Below are 15541 nucleotides of genomic sequence, written 5' to 3'. Positions count from 1 at the left end.
CTGTAATTCAAAAGAAATAAGAGATCATTTTAAGCAAAGGACTATTCAGCAGAACAGCTGTAGATATCAAACAAAAAATGACACAATTTCAGCCAATGAAGTTGGTTGCTCTACTGATTCCTGTCAATGGCACAAGAAATAATTCTGCTAAATTATAGATCTGTGCTGCCATTTGACATGGTTTGAGTACAATTTTGATTAAATTATAGCATCCTACATTTCCAAGTTCTTCTTCAGTTTGTCATGTCTAATTTAGTTTTAGAAAGCCGTGTGGACACATATTCCATTTAATATCTGAAATTAACTTGAATAGACTAATATATTTCTATCATATGACATCACATTAAATGGACATGCTTTCTCTGTCCAGTATGAAAATACAAGCATTTAATGCAATATTCAATAAAATACAACTTGAAAGACTGAGGATCATACTGCTGATTTTATAAAAAGTCATTTGAAAGGAGGATCTGAAATAGTTCTTCTATAACCATCTACCAAGCTTTTCCAATTATAATATTTATCATGTATGCAGCATTTTGATTAAGTTACTTTCTTTTATGGTCTATAAAAATAGATTGTGAAACTGAGACACACAGAGATTAAATGCCTGGAACTGATATGCTAATCCACATAATGTGTCAGTGACTGAGGCAGAGAAAGACCCAAAATACTGCTTTAGGGGCACCGAAGTATTAATAATAGATATAATTTCTGCTACATTAAGGAAAATATTACACTGGGAAGATTATTTTGACTGACATATGACATACAGATATGACTGACATACTACCGTATGTCAGGTTTTAAACAGATTAAGAACTCTTTAGATGCTATGCACAACAGTAGCTCCTAGATAGCAGGTGAGTGAAGACAGAATGATAAACAAATATAATTGTCCTTTGCAAGACTAAACAAGCTAGTTGAACATGATAACAATGTCAATAGTCTTTGCTTGGCAGGTCTCTTTTTTATTCAACATGATCTGTTGTAATACTGTGGGTCAAAGAGTCAAATAACCAAGTGCAGTATCACTAACTCTAATGGAGTTTTAATAGGCCTGGTCTGAAACTACTGACTGGTTTATCCCTTATCACTCAAATCTGCTGAATCAATACACCTCTAAGAATGTTTGCTAAAAATTAGGTACGTAAGCACTAATCATTTATTTGTTTGCTTTTCTTTCAGAAGACTAATTTTTAAGAAATTCTTTTTAAAGTTATATTCCAGGATAATTATACTTGTCTAAATATGGAGCAACATAATTTCTTGCAATGGAATTAATTCATATATATGAGTATTAATAGTCAGTTTTTTAGCATCTCAAGTCACTCCCAGCTACTGCTAAACACCAGTAGAAACACTGCTATGTGTCTACTTCAGATGATCTTCAGAAAATGAAATATGTCACTTACTTTTCGTTGCTTTACAGAATCCAATTTCACCAGCCAATAGGATGCCACTTTTGTTTTATGATACTTCCAATTATCCATAATCTGTAGTCATTGCAAAACACAAGATAAAAAAACATAAAGATACACAAGGTGTATCTTTCTAAAACACAAGATAACACACATAAAACCAACTGAAATCTGGCATTTCATTCATGAGCATTCCTAATGCTAAAAAGTGTAAGCATCTAAAAGACCTCTGTGAAAAGAACTTTTCTCTAAAAGAAATAGGAAAACATTTGCAAATTTATGTGGGGGAACATTTGCAAAGACATGCAATCTTTCAGTTTAATCCTACCCTCTTTTCCAGCTGATTCTGACCGTCATACACTACAAAGCAGGTAGAAACTTATGTTGACTGACTCAGCTCGGATTCCTTGAACACAGCAATAAGTTCAATAACACATAACTGTTAATCTATTTAAATAGTGAGGTTTTTTGCTGCACAAAGGATATTAGACATACCTTGAAAACATCTTTTTTTATAAATGACCGTATACGAACTGCAATACTCTCCTTTTATGATGTCTAGGTACTACCAAAATAGCTCGAGCTGTGATTATACTTTTTTATTTTAATTTTGTTATTTTATCCTTCTATTCTATTCCAGACCTACAACAAGTTATGCTTCACTGACAACTAATATACCATTACTTGTTTCCTTCCATGATGAAATATTGTTTCCCATCAGAAACTGCTTAAGGCCAGACAAATTTATAAAAGAATTCTGCAATAAGAAAGTGCATTTATAGCCATGCTAACTAACGTTGTATGAGAAAGCACCACTAGATGGAGTGCATACACACACACACTCCCATGCGTACATAAATGCACACACACTCTCACATGGCAGAAGGAGAAAATTTAGTGAAGCATTTTATTTCTGATTCTAAGATGAGAAACTAAATACGCTAGTTATGAATGCGATCTTCCAGAATTGCCCAAATCAACCATCATTACAGGAGAATTCCTTTCCACTGTGACGTAGTTGCACAGACGACTAAAGATATAAACAACATTTTGAAAGCTCACAGAGCAAAGGACATTTCAGACTGGATAATGAATCAGATGAATTTTAACACACCGTGGGCTGTGCTTACTACATCAGAATACAGGTGTTAATTTTAATTACTAGATCCCTCCATATCTCTACTAGACTGAGAAAAGATCATCTATCTTCATTTTTTGTCTTTTCCAAGCTGATGTTAGTTTCTTTGCACTAGATATTTAAAAGGGATTTAGATACCATGTATTTTCTGCTTATATATCTGAATATTAGGTATTGCTTTTTAATTGCCCTTTAGATCGGGCATTGTTTCACAAGCCTTTGATACCAAATGATGAGGCTCAGGACAATGTTGGATGTAAGAAAGGGTAAGCTGGCAAACTAAAAGAGCCAAAAAGAGTGTGACTGGTGTTCTTTATGACTAGCAAACTTCCAGTTTGCCTTGCAGCATACCATTCTGAGTTCTCTAGTATGCCTATTCAAGAGCAAGTTAAACATGTCAGGATCTGTACTAACAATATCAGATGAAATATAAACTGTTAATGAATTGTAACATTCTTCTTAGCTTACTTAAAAGTTTGAACTTTCTCCACAATGAAAAACTGAATTTTCCTAACCTTCCTGATTGTTTCTCATATATTTTATAAAGCCATAGGAATGTTTTCAGTGCTGCTCTTTTAAGGTCAGAAAGTATGCAAAGCTCCAAACTTTTGAAGTCTTTTGAATTATCCCGAGCTATGGAAGTTTTAAGGCCACAGGAGCTCATGAATCATAAATTGAGCTTTCTACTTTCCTTCATTTTAGTGGCCTAAACAGCATTTAGCCTGTAAGTCTTCTTTCTTATTTATAGATACTTACATCTTCTATAATTAATTCTGATTCTTCATCTGTTTTACCTGGGAACTTCATTCTCATGTCATTGATAATGAGAAGAGTCTCTTTTGTCAAAGCAACTTCTTGCTCTTTTGTTTTCTGTTGCAGCAAAGACTCACTCTAAAAACCAATATGAAGCAGAGGAAAAATTTCAGGCATGTCATTAGATCACATTACAAAGATGCTTCCTTGACAAAAATAAATTTGAAATAGGGTGACATAAAATATATTATTAAAGTGGATAGACATAATAACTAATACATAACTAATATACACACATATGCCTCGTACACTAATGCATCACTGTAACTTATAGTTGTCAAGAAATTCAAGAAAAACAGTTCAAATATAAGTTTGTTGGAAACAGAATAAACAAGTATATATTCGATATTTACGATACCCACCATTTAAAATATATATTTGAAATACAGATAACAGACTTCAAATTTAAATTCAATGTAATGAAAAGAAATTATTAGTCATAAAAACCTTCCTTTCAGTTCTACACTGCAACAATGTAACAGAAACTGCCAATTATATGTCTTTGTGCCAAGAATTCAGGAAGCGCTAAAAAGTAAGGACACTTTGCTCCTCCTCTGGTCAGTGGGGGTTCTGACAGTGGCTTCAATTGTCCAGGATTTTGTTTAAAATATCAGTGCTTTTTATACCAACACCAACTTGAACCCCTACAGTTCCTGTGTAAGACCATCTCTGGAGGGGTTTGGGGTTTTCTTTAAATCTTAGACACTATTTAGAAGTATTTCTGATCCTCTTTCTTTACCTTTGCATACTTTTGCGTTTGCAAGATTAAGCGGGCTTAATTTTATTTTTTTTCAAGAGTGAAATGCAAAATTTTTAGGCATTTCTAAATCTTTGTAATTTGTAGGAACTACAATACCTACTTAAGGATATTTTTGCTTAAGTAAGTGATAAATATTTTCAAGCGTAACAAAATATTTTGCTATATGATATATAATAATGTGGCTGAAATAAGATAGCAAATATTTCCAAATCCACTTTTGTTTTTAACTGCCATAATAATGTGTCTGTAATTCCCAACTGTAAATGGCTTATTCTAAACTGAGTTTCCATACCTTTAGTACATTTGGATCTCAGCAGCCTCCAAAACTGGCAATATACTGCTCTTTTCTTGCCCAAAGGATAGATAAACTAATACTTTATCACGCATAAATGGTTTCTTCTTAGTAAGTTACAGTTTATCAATTTTAATTTTATTCTAGCAGTAATATATAGTATATTATTCTTAGTTGCAAAAATAATTATGAACAGAGTTCCATTCACAATACAGTACTAAATTATGTAGTTCTTATCCATTCTGTAAGTAATTTTATTCACATTATTTTAAGAAGCATGACCTAAGCTCTATCACCCAACATAATTGTTCTGCGTATCAAGATCATTTCTGTGGTGGAGCTTTCTCAATGAAAAAGAGAGTATGGCTTCTTACTAATGTTAATTTAAGTGAGTAGCCCATTTTTAATGTCAGATGGGAAGAGACTGTTTTTAATCTTTCAGTGATTTGTATTTGATATAGAGTTAATGTGAATAGAAAAATCTATATTAGCCCTGTCTCATTAAACTCTCAGAGTACATCTTGATGATAAAAGGGTACTTTTTAAACTTGAGATAGCTAATGTGATAAAAAAATACCTTTAACACGTTGTGGTGAAGACACAATCTTAATGTCTTTCCAATTCTATTAGCTGACTTTAAAGATGGAAAACCATGTTAAGGAGTATTTCACAAGATATCAGCACACAATTTTAAAAGGATCCTTTTTCATCACTTAGACAAAGCCTCACAGGCAAACCAGACAATGAGCATTCTACCGGATAAAAATGATGATTAGAAATAGTACATACTATGAAGCAAGTTAATTAGCATTACAAAAGGATTTCTCACAATCAAAGCTCACCACAATAGAGAAAGGCTGCAAATATGGGTTAAAAATGCCAATTTGTTTTGCCCCATCTCCAGATGAATTATTTGAGCGATGAAATATACAGGTCAGGCACAAAAGCATGAATAGAAATGCACTGGCACCGACACCCAGTACAATATTGAATGAGGTTGGGGACCGATCCCAGCAAATACTGCCTAGGGATAAGCGGGTACATGGTCCACCATGCAAACACAAAGGAAGAAATGCCTGGGTTGTGAAGGAGATACCAAAGAGGATGACAGTCTCGTCACAAAAGGAAAAAGTGTGTGGTTCAGAAGTACACTGTGAAATTACAACTAACCACACAAATTCTAAACAGCTAAAAGTGCTTAATCTATTTATTCTATTAATTATTTAGTTAGACCACCTCAGTCTAAATGCTTGTGTGTCTCAGGAACAGGCTTCAAAATGAAAGAAGTTTTACTTTCACTTTAAAAAAAAAAAAGATGGCTTCCGAGACAGTTATTGCAGTGGCAAATCCTAAAGATGACAAGAACTATCTATAAATTTTAAATCGTTCACTTTGGAAGTAGAGCTCTACTGCAGTGGTATAACATATGTGAATATAGGTAACTAGGTTGAAAATTAATTACACCACCTTCTACAATGGACACCCATACAAAGTCTTACTAATGTTTTATTCTGGTACAATGTATTTACCCTTGGAGTATACACTGGTTTTTAAATATTGATGTATTTTTGTTACTGCAAAGATTTTGAAGGCAGGTACATCCTTATTTCAGAACGAGCAGTCCGCAAACAAATCACAGAAACTTTTTGGGAGAGGTAAAAATTCTTTCTATCTTCAAAAAACTATTTAGGAGAGCAGGTTCCCCAGTCACAAAACCCTAAGTTTTCCATTCTCACAAAATGTGACATTTGTATTGCTGCACCAGAAACACTGAAACATCACAGCTAGCGCTCACTGTAAGTCATAGGCCGGTCTAGAGATCTTATATTCGGGAGCTTCTGTCAAAATAGCATTGACTATAGTACCTCAGGTTTTCTGACATTGTAAAAATTAGTAATGTATTTATTGAGTTTTAGAGAAACGGAACGCATTTTGAATGCAACTGCTGTGCTAACTCACCCCTGAAGAGTTCATAGCTCCCAAGCTGGGTGTCTGAGAGACTCTGGCCGAAGATGGGCTGCGATTTAAAGAATGAGACCTATTCACTGAGGATGCACGCTGGATTTGCAGAGATGCTTTGGCTGAAAAGGGACGTTGCTCAGCTGCTTGTGACTGCATAGTCGATATTGAACGAGGGCAGCTTACAGAACGCCTTATTGGACCTGTGGATGATGTGGGGGATGAATATGATGGAGATTTTATATTTTTAATCGAAGGTTTCCAGTTCATTCTACCTGCAGACAAATTAAATGAATGATGCAATTACTTATTATTCTTCTAACACCCATTTTTCAGTCTTTGTAACTAACAACATATATTGACCAACATGTGTGCACACGTGTTGTACTATAAAGTATGTTGACTAACAACTATATATGTAGCAGTCAGTCAAGTCGGATCCTCTAAGAATACATACTTTACATACTCTATAAGAACATTTATTTCTTCCTCATAGTCAGCTTTAATCAGGTAGACTCCAGTCCTCTATAACATGCATCAGATTTATGACAGAGTGCGTATGCCCTATAGGTCAAAAAGTACGTGGCTACTATGTGTGGCTTCCTAACTGTAAGAATATGGAAGCAGGAGAGAAAATTTGGTTGATGGATCCCATATTTGCAGATCCGGTCTCCCTCATCTGCTCCTGCATAGCTGTACAGTTTTTTAACTCAGTCTTCTGCTAAATAAAGGATGCTGCTATGAAAAATAAAATTTTAGAAGCAGCATTATATGTGTGCAATTACATGATGAAATTCTTTGAGACAATACACCGCTAAAACAAAAAATAACATGCTATATCTACCGTGTTCAACAGAACACGCTCACACTAATGCTCTGCAGCAAGCAAGAAAACAATCACAAAAAAAATCTGTGCAGGGATCTCATCTGGAATATATTACCTTCTGTATGTCTCCAGATACATTTCTTTATCCTTTCTATATTCCAGCAAATTCAAGCTTAATAAGACTACCTTTTACAGGGAAAAAAATAACAATCTGCTAAAAAAAAAATCTAAAAGCAAAGAGGAACATTCACACCGTTTCCAAGTGTAGCCCAGGTGTATTTTTCTCTTTAGCATTCTTGGCAAAAGAATATTCAATTTTTCCTTTTTTTAAAATGCATTTTTGTTACTTTAGAAAAAATCTTAAAGAAGATGAAACAAGCAAACCAGTGTTTAACCTGGAGTTACAAATGTTGATACATTCTAAAATACTGAAGCATTTTATATAACTCATCGCAAATGCCAGATTTACTTGGAAAAGTGATCATTTAACTTACCCGATCGTTCCAAAGATTTGTATTTGTTTTCTTCAAGATCATATGAAACTTTTTTCTCTTTTTTTTCATTGTGATCTTCCTTTTCAGTTTCTTCTGCCGATTCTGACACACTGCTACCGCTATCACAGCTACTATCACTACTGTAGTTCTTAAGTTTTCTTAAGGGCTGTGCACTTTCTGGCATTGAACACAAGGGCTAGAGAGGAAAAAAAAAAAAACAAAACACCAAAGAAAAAACACCCAAGAAATTAAATTCCTTCATAATCCCAAAAGAACACTTTACTATCCCACTAGGTCCCTGATTCAGGCAGATTCATTTGTACGTATTTAAACCCTCCTAAATTAGATTGGAAGTTTGTCTTTAATATAAATAAATGTTTAAATATTTCATTAAGTTCACTACACAGTAATCCTAATCTTGCTCACATGAAAAGCAGCATAACATAGTAAGGGGAAGAAAAAATCATTTTATTTCAAGTATGACTTACACTACCAGACATATTGAATTAGAGTTTGAAATCATAAATCAAGTGATACAGAATACCATTTACAATCAGTTTCAATCCCTCACCGATATTTGCAATAACTGAAGCTATAGTTTAACAATGATCAATGAGAAGTAAAGAAATACATCAGGGAGCTTTGGCTGGTATGCTTCTGAAAGAGAAAGTGATTAATCCACATCCTGCAGAAAGCAGAAACTGGAAGAATATAGCAAGCTATGCTAGGTGTATTTGGTGTCCCATACGCACATGGGATGCAGTGTCATTAGGTGATCAATCTTGTGCTATAACCAAGGATACTGCAAGACAAAAAGCAAAAAGTAGGAGACAGAGAAACTGATGCAAAAACATAAACTACAATTGAAAATTTTTCTTCTTCCATCTACCATCAGGCAGACAAGAAAAATGCAATATCCTCCATTATATCTATCATCCTAAGAAGGCTCATGTGGTCATTTTTTTTTTCCTACACATTTTCATTCTTTCCAGTAACTATCTATAAGAAGCTATGGTGATGGCCTCATCTTCCTAGCCATCTAATGGACTGCAATTAAAACTCAGATTTAAAAAAATTAGTATCATAATTTCTGAACATATTTTGGGTCAGAGTGAAATAGAAGAACTCTCAGGATGAACTTAAATTGCCCTATTATCTTAGCAGAATGTAATGCACCAAGATTTATTGTGAAGAGCAACAGAACAAAGCCCCAAAGATACTGTTCCTGCAAGATACACTTTATAACTAAACATATTCTACCTAAACTTATATTCCAGCCAAGGAAGGAAAGAGATTTCTGCCACTAACTTAAAAGCGACAGTATGTTTATGCAAGCCCACGCTGTTAGACCAGATGAGTTGAACAAGTGTATTCCATTGAGAAGAGCCCTGGCAATTGTTCAGATTACAGAAAGAATATTTTGATATCTATCTACCTGCCAAAAGGACAAATTAAGGTGCCTCAACACTTACTGCTTTCTCAGAAATAGCTGTCCCAATCATTAAATGCTGTGTATCATGGAGATATATTGATCAGACATTCCTGATGAGTTATACAAGGTATAATAAACATTTTCAATCAAAACTCACAGGGGCTTTAAGGTAAATCTCATTCCCACTTATCATATGCATGTTCCTCACACATTCCACACTAAGAACATCCCGACCAAGACTTCACATCAATTAACGAAGAGGAATAAAAAGAAAGGTCAAAGAAATTACAAAAAGCAGTAATGACAAATAATAGCTAGATCTGGGTTTAAACTGACCTCTTAAAGTAAGAGATATCTGATTGCTTAGCAATTCTAATCACCTTGATTTTCTCCTTATGCTAACCTCATTTTTCATTGATTAAACTCATCTGATTTTACATCAGAAAAATAAAAATAAAATTGCTCATTTCCTCTAAAATATCTGGTTTTATTTCCTTAGTTCTTTTTCCTGCACAAACAGGTGCAATGTAATAAACATGAGTAAACCTTACAGTGTGTAAGGATAAGGTGCCCTCTAGAGGCTACAAATAAACCAGACATTTCCAGAATGTATTTTTCAATCTAAGTAGAATTCAGTAATATTTTAATTGCAGGCAAAAATGCCTTTGTTCTGGGAAATTCTTGACTTGTTTTCTACACTGAACTCCTAATCACGTTCAAATAAAAATAAGGCTAGCAAATATGAAATAGTTGTTACACGCAAAGCTTCTTTATATACACACACCCCTTTCCCCCTCAGATATACGTAGGTACGTATATGTGTATATATATGTTTCTATGTATAGAGGAGGATGAGGAGAAAAACACCTCTCCTTCCTAACTATTCCAGCTGTTCTGTATAGAGTTTTCTGAGTCCTGATTGCTCCTTTTTCTAAGGAAGAGTGTGCCTGAGGCAGAGCATCTGACTTCCTAAGGGTAGCTTCTGTCAGCAGGCCAGCCACTGAGTTTTAAGGGAGGACAGGACTTTATGACCTTCTGAAAGAACCTTTCATGTTGGGTAACATGACATGAAAAGTACTGTTCCTTCAGGTTTGTTTTGTCTATCAGATCTTGCATGTGTAACTTTTTTGATACGCTAATGGATCTTTATTTGTAGGATTTTATGATTACAAGAAAATGAGTTTTACAGCCTTCCCTTTTGATTTCATCAATTTTATGGCAAAAAAAAGTGGGAATTTTGGTGATAGGCAATTTTTTTCTTTCTCCTGAAAGTGTAAACAATATTGTATTGGTAGAGCAGCTTGGAAGCTACGGAATCCATTTGCCTGCTATAAAAGAAGACCATGTCATATAGCGTCACTCATAAATACATCAAACTTCATCTTAAAACTAATTAAGAGACATTTCTCAATTTGGGCGCAATACCCTATTAAATGTTTATGGCCTCCAGCTTGGGAATGGCTTGTGTGCAACCAGTGCAGAGATAGTATAGATCAAGTCCATGTGCATACAGTCAACTAGACAGATGCTCTCTGAGGGCTTCTGGAAAAGGAAAAAACGTGACTGAGATGTTGAACTGGAATTCAGCTGGACCCTATGTTAAAGAACTGAAAACAAAACCTCAAGGAAAAGAATCCCTGAAGACTGTGGGTTGAGTGTGTTGCCAGGGTGGACAGGGTGGACTGGATTTCCGCCCCCCCCCCCCCCCCTTCTTCTTTAAATGAATCCACCACTGTTAAATCACTAGCTCACAAAATCCCCGTACTTGTAATGAGGTTCCTGCAAATCTATCTTAATACCAGATTGGGTATGCAGATCCTCTTTTCCAGTATGCACGCCTGTAATAAGATGTAGCTCTTTGGATTCTTGCACATATATAAAGTACCCCTGCAAGCTCAGGACAACTGTCAGCATTCATTTTGTACAGAAATTCCCAGATTTGTTCACCATGTTCTCAGAAACATAAAATGCTGTAAAAAAATTTACGTGCATTCATAAACAAATCCATCAGAGCTCAGGAACATAAATGTAGGCTCTTCTAAGCAGACTTGACCTAAAATGTTTGCAGGATATAAGAAAAGTACTTATTTTAGCCAAGCCCAAACTATTTATCTTTACTGGCTTACAGAGATATGTAGTGTATTTAAAGCAAAGACTTGCATGAACTATGCACACAACCAGAAAGCATTAAACTAAAAATAATATACATTCACTTTAAAAGCGGATTTGGGATACGAAACAGGCTCCAAGATATACTGTACAACCCTTTCAGCAAGTAAGCAAGCTACAGATACATCACAATCATAATTAATCCTTTGAGCTTCCATAGTGCCTCTTATCCCATGATCTCAAAATTCCTTAGTGGCACTAATCAATTAAAGATGAAAGCATTCTTTTGAGATAGGCTATGGATATAAAAATCATTTCACACACTGAAATCAAGCAATCTCATACAACAGTTGTTGCCATGCACAACAATTCTTCAAAATAGCTTAGAGAAGAAAAGAAGGATCTCGTATCCAGTTAAAATTTCAATGGGATTTAGTTGGATAAATGTCCAACCAAGTTTTTCATACTTCAAAAAAAAAAACAGGCTAATGGCAGTCTGAGGAAGAAATCTTCCACTAGGGTCAGCTAACTAAATTCCCCACTTAAAATTCTCAGATTACTTCTCTACAGAGTGAAATAAAAAAACTGGCATCTAAAAGTCAAATACCTTAGGTCCTCGCTGCCTGGTGCATTTTCCCATTAGTTTTTCATCATCTATTTCACACTGCTCCAGAAGATCCAAAATGTCCTCCTCCTAGAAACGGGAATTTCACTACAATTAATTCAAAGCAGGACATATTCTATTCTTCAAAAGTTCAAGCACCAACTGGTAGGAATTTGCAATTACTTTGATTACTAATTCCTGACATAAGACTATGAATCCCTCCACAGGAGGATATGAAAGTATTTCTTCTGATGCATGCACCTCTGCTTGCAATCAACATGAAATTGAAAGTTAAAATCAAGTCTTAACATTTATTAAAGATAAAAGTCTGAAGAAAGGGTTAAACAAAGATTCCTGTAAAACTGCTGGATGATGCCAACTACAAAGATGGGAAACTATTTCTCAGCTTTCAAATTAAATCACATTAGTTGGTTATTTTAAACGTAGCCATTCTCCTACTGTTTATCTCTGACTACAAAAGTAGGCAATCAGGCAGAGTTTTTGGATGCCTTAAACTAGTGGAGCTGGTTTTATGATATCTCTCATTCCAGTCCACACAAGTGGATGAATAGGCTGGGGTCATTACTGGAGGAAGAAGGAGGCAATTACCAGCTCAAAAGCAGTTTCTGCCAACCTCTGGTTTGGCCAGGGGTAAGGCTGAGGATCAGGGAAATGGTAAAGTAGCTTAAAGCCATCTAGCCTGTCTCCACCCTGGGTCCACTGCAGTTCATCCAGATTCAAGGATCTGGCCCACAAGCTGCACAAAGAATAATAATAAAATGATGGAAACATTATCAAATGCTATTTATTAGCCATTACACATGATTATCGTGAAACTAATCCACAAGGTCATGAATTCCGAGATAAATAACTCCTAAAGCCAATACTTCTTGTGCTTCAATACCTTCATTCTTTTTAAAGGGTTATTCATTTCCCGCTGAAGTGAAGCTGCTCTTCCAGCAAGAAACGTCTGAAAAGCAGTGGCTAACAAACTCTCATACTTTTCAAGTAATGTCTTATCATCAGGAGGGTAAATTCGCCTAAAACAGGGGGGAAAAAAAAAAGAGTTTAAGATAGAAGCTGAGCTACTTACCACACTAGGAACAAAAGTAATGCAGCTAATTCACAGTCTCTTCTATAATGCATATGCATCCCATCTATAATAATTATATAATATAATATCATAAAACATATACTCTGAACATTGTTCTCTAAATCTAATTTTAACTCAGCGAACACATTCATGTCTAAACCAGCAATTAGCCAGTCAAAAGAAATACCATGCAGGTCATTCCAGAGATATACCAAAATTCAGTTTTGCAGTACTCTGAAATTTCAGTGGGTGTGAATGATGCACACAGGTGTGAATGAGTCATGAAATATTAACAAAATATTGCATGTAAAATTCAGAGCCACAAAATAACTTGTATTAGCAGTAAAAGGACACAAAACAGTGAAAATCTGAACAACTGCTTTGAGTTGGGCACGATGTAAATTGAAGATTGAATATGTACTGCACTTGAATGCTAAATCCTCCAAAATAATGAACAGGAAGAAATAGATACTACAAGAAAAAAAAAATTTCTGGTACACGGATGTACAGGGTGGCTCTGATTTTCCATTAGAGCAGCCATGGCATTATTCTCTAAAACCACGGGTAAGGAGATTACGACAACATGAGAAGCAGGACTTGGTGATTTACTCATGCTCATCAAGCAACAACGGGCTTTGAAGAAAACCACTCCAATCCATTTGTCATGAATGCCTGAAACACAGCCAGAAATTATGAAGGTGGAAGACTAATTTCTAATGTATTGTAAGGAGTAATCCATAAGTTAATTCTGCCTGCACTGTGCAAAGCATAGGTACCATTTATATATTGACTGGCATTATGTGACTTTTATGTTTTTGTGGATCTTTTGTGAACTTTTTACGAGGTTCTTTCTCCTTCCTTTTCAGTCTCTTCCTCCTTGAAAAGGTATCTTTCACGATGATTTTGTTGCAATGAAAAAAGGATGGTTGTGATCCCATTAGACTCAGGGCATTTCTACAGCAAACTGAAGATGGTTCCAGTTTGCATAAAATACCTGTAGGAGCTCTAATCTAGTTGCAGTCAACACTTTTTAATGGTGTTGATTCTACTGCTGAAAAAGTGCCATAGAACAATACTTTTAAAGAAAGGATATTCATTTTAACATATGTAGCAATACACTGCAGCTAAAGGCCATTTCAAAGTCATATACACCCTTTTCAGTTCCTCATGAATTCACAAATGCTTGAAAGCATGGCTCCTACTTTGACCACCCCAGGACTCCTACTGGAATCAGCGGGCTAGTTGTGCCTGCAGACAGACACTTGACTAAGCCAGTTGCTGAACCTGACATTCATAGATTAAATCAAAGCCTGCTGAGGATGATTGAGGTTTCTCTGGATTTTTGTTCAGAAAGCAGTATTAATCCATGCAGCAATACTAGCACCCAAAATTTCCGTGACTCTATGGCAATGCCTGACAGAAGCTAGTCCTGCTCTGCAGGAGAACATCACAAGGAGAAAATACTGCATAACGCTCAGACGAAATTTCTCTGCATCTCTAGCCAAGATTTCTTTACTTCTCAGGCTCTGCTGATTCTTCTGCCTTTTGCAAACACATGGTAGTAAGAAAACACAAAGCTGTTCTGCCCTTTTACATGTGCACATTCCTCATGAAGTGACACTTCATTTTTTCCTGAGGAAAAAAAAATTTGTATTTTTATTGATTTACATTAACCGAAAAGCTAAATAAAGAGAACATTTGGCTCATTTTCAGTCAAGAACTGAATAAGCAACCTAAAATGCGATCAGTCAAAAAGTTAGACTTTAAAGTTATCAAAAAAGCAAAATGTACTAAAGCCTCATGATGTTTCTCTTTCTTATAGTCTAAGTAGCATAAAAATAACTGCTTCATTGTGGGGTTTTTTGATGTACTAGTTCAGCTCCACATATGTCAAGAAAGGATGTAATTAAAACTAGGAATGTTACAAAGAAAGACTATTCGTAAGCAAAATGTTAATTCATCAAAAATGAAAATTTCACAGAAACATGTGTCTGTTTAAATGAGAACTTTACTGGGAATTATAGAACATCTGCTCAAAAAAGCAGAGATGAAGAACAGCAGTAAAGGCATTCTGACTAATTCAGAATAAAAGATGTGAATCCAGACCTCCCACGTCCTGGATGAATGTTACAAAGAGTGGGCAAATGCTCCCATCATCTCTTCCTAGCCATACTCCGCTCCCTTTCGCCAAATATTCATAGGCCTTGCTTTCACTTCTCATTGAAGCAAATACCAAGAAATAATAATAATAATAATAATAATAATAATAACATCATAAAACAAAATTCTTGTTTTCTGGCCAATGCCTATTATAACCAACAAATTAAAACTTCCTTTTGAACGTATTTTACCAAGGAATCTGAAGATACTTACGTTTAAGTAAGCCTACTAAGATCCAAAATCAAAGTGCAGAGATCTGAATATAGTATTTCAAGTGCCATTCTATCAAAAATGATGGAAGCACCAATAGTTTCTGAACTTTTGGTAAGCCTCGTAGATAACATTCAGATTTTATTTTTTATAGGGGAATACTCAGACTTTGTTTTTTTTTATAGGGGAATACTCACACCCCTACATTGCCCCACCCCCACCCCCACCCC

General features: G+C 35.3%; 1 protein-coding gene across 5 annotated transcripts in view; it reads right to left on the bottom strand.

The window, feature by feature from the left end:
- TTLL7 (tubulin tyrosine ligase-like family, member 7) overlaps positions 1–15541 on the bottom strand; it is a 70286-nt gene that overhangs the window by 13622 nt on the left and 41123 nt on the right. For 4 of the 5 annotated variants that reach the window (XR_664022.1, XM_009333813.1, XM_009333810.1 and 1 more), the window contains 6 exons: positions 12753–12888; positions 11852–11938; positions 7704–7899; positions 6384–6658; positions 3316–3450; positions 1416–1496 (listed from right to left, as the gene is read on the bottom strand). Coding sequence is in view for 4 of the 5 variants with exons in the window: in XM_009333813.1 (XP_009332088.1) it covers positions 1416–1496; positions 3316–3450; positions 6384–6658; positions 7704–7899; positions 11852–11938; positions 12753–12888 (910 nt within the window). In the remaining variant the exon portion in view is untranslated. The remainder of the gene's footprint in view (positions 1–1415; positions 1497–3315; positions 3451–6383; positions 6659–7703; positions 7900–11851; positions 11939–12752; positions 12889–15541) is intronic. The other variant, XM_009333811.1, reaches the window with a different exon arrangement.

This window comes from Pygoscelis adeliae, unplaced genomic scaffold (genome assembly GCF_000699105.1).
Source record: "Pygoscelis adeliae isolate BGI_AS28 unplaced genomic scaffold, ASM69910v1 Scaffold10, whole genome shotgun sequence".
Taxonomy (NCBI): domain Eukaryota; kingdom Metazoa; phylum Chordata; class Aves; order Sphenisciformes; family Spheniscidae; genus Pygoscelis; species Pygoscelis adeliae.
Note: the sequence above shows the minus strand (reverse complement) of the source record. Positions and strands in the feature narration are given on the sequence as shown.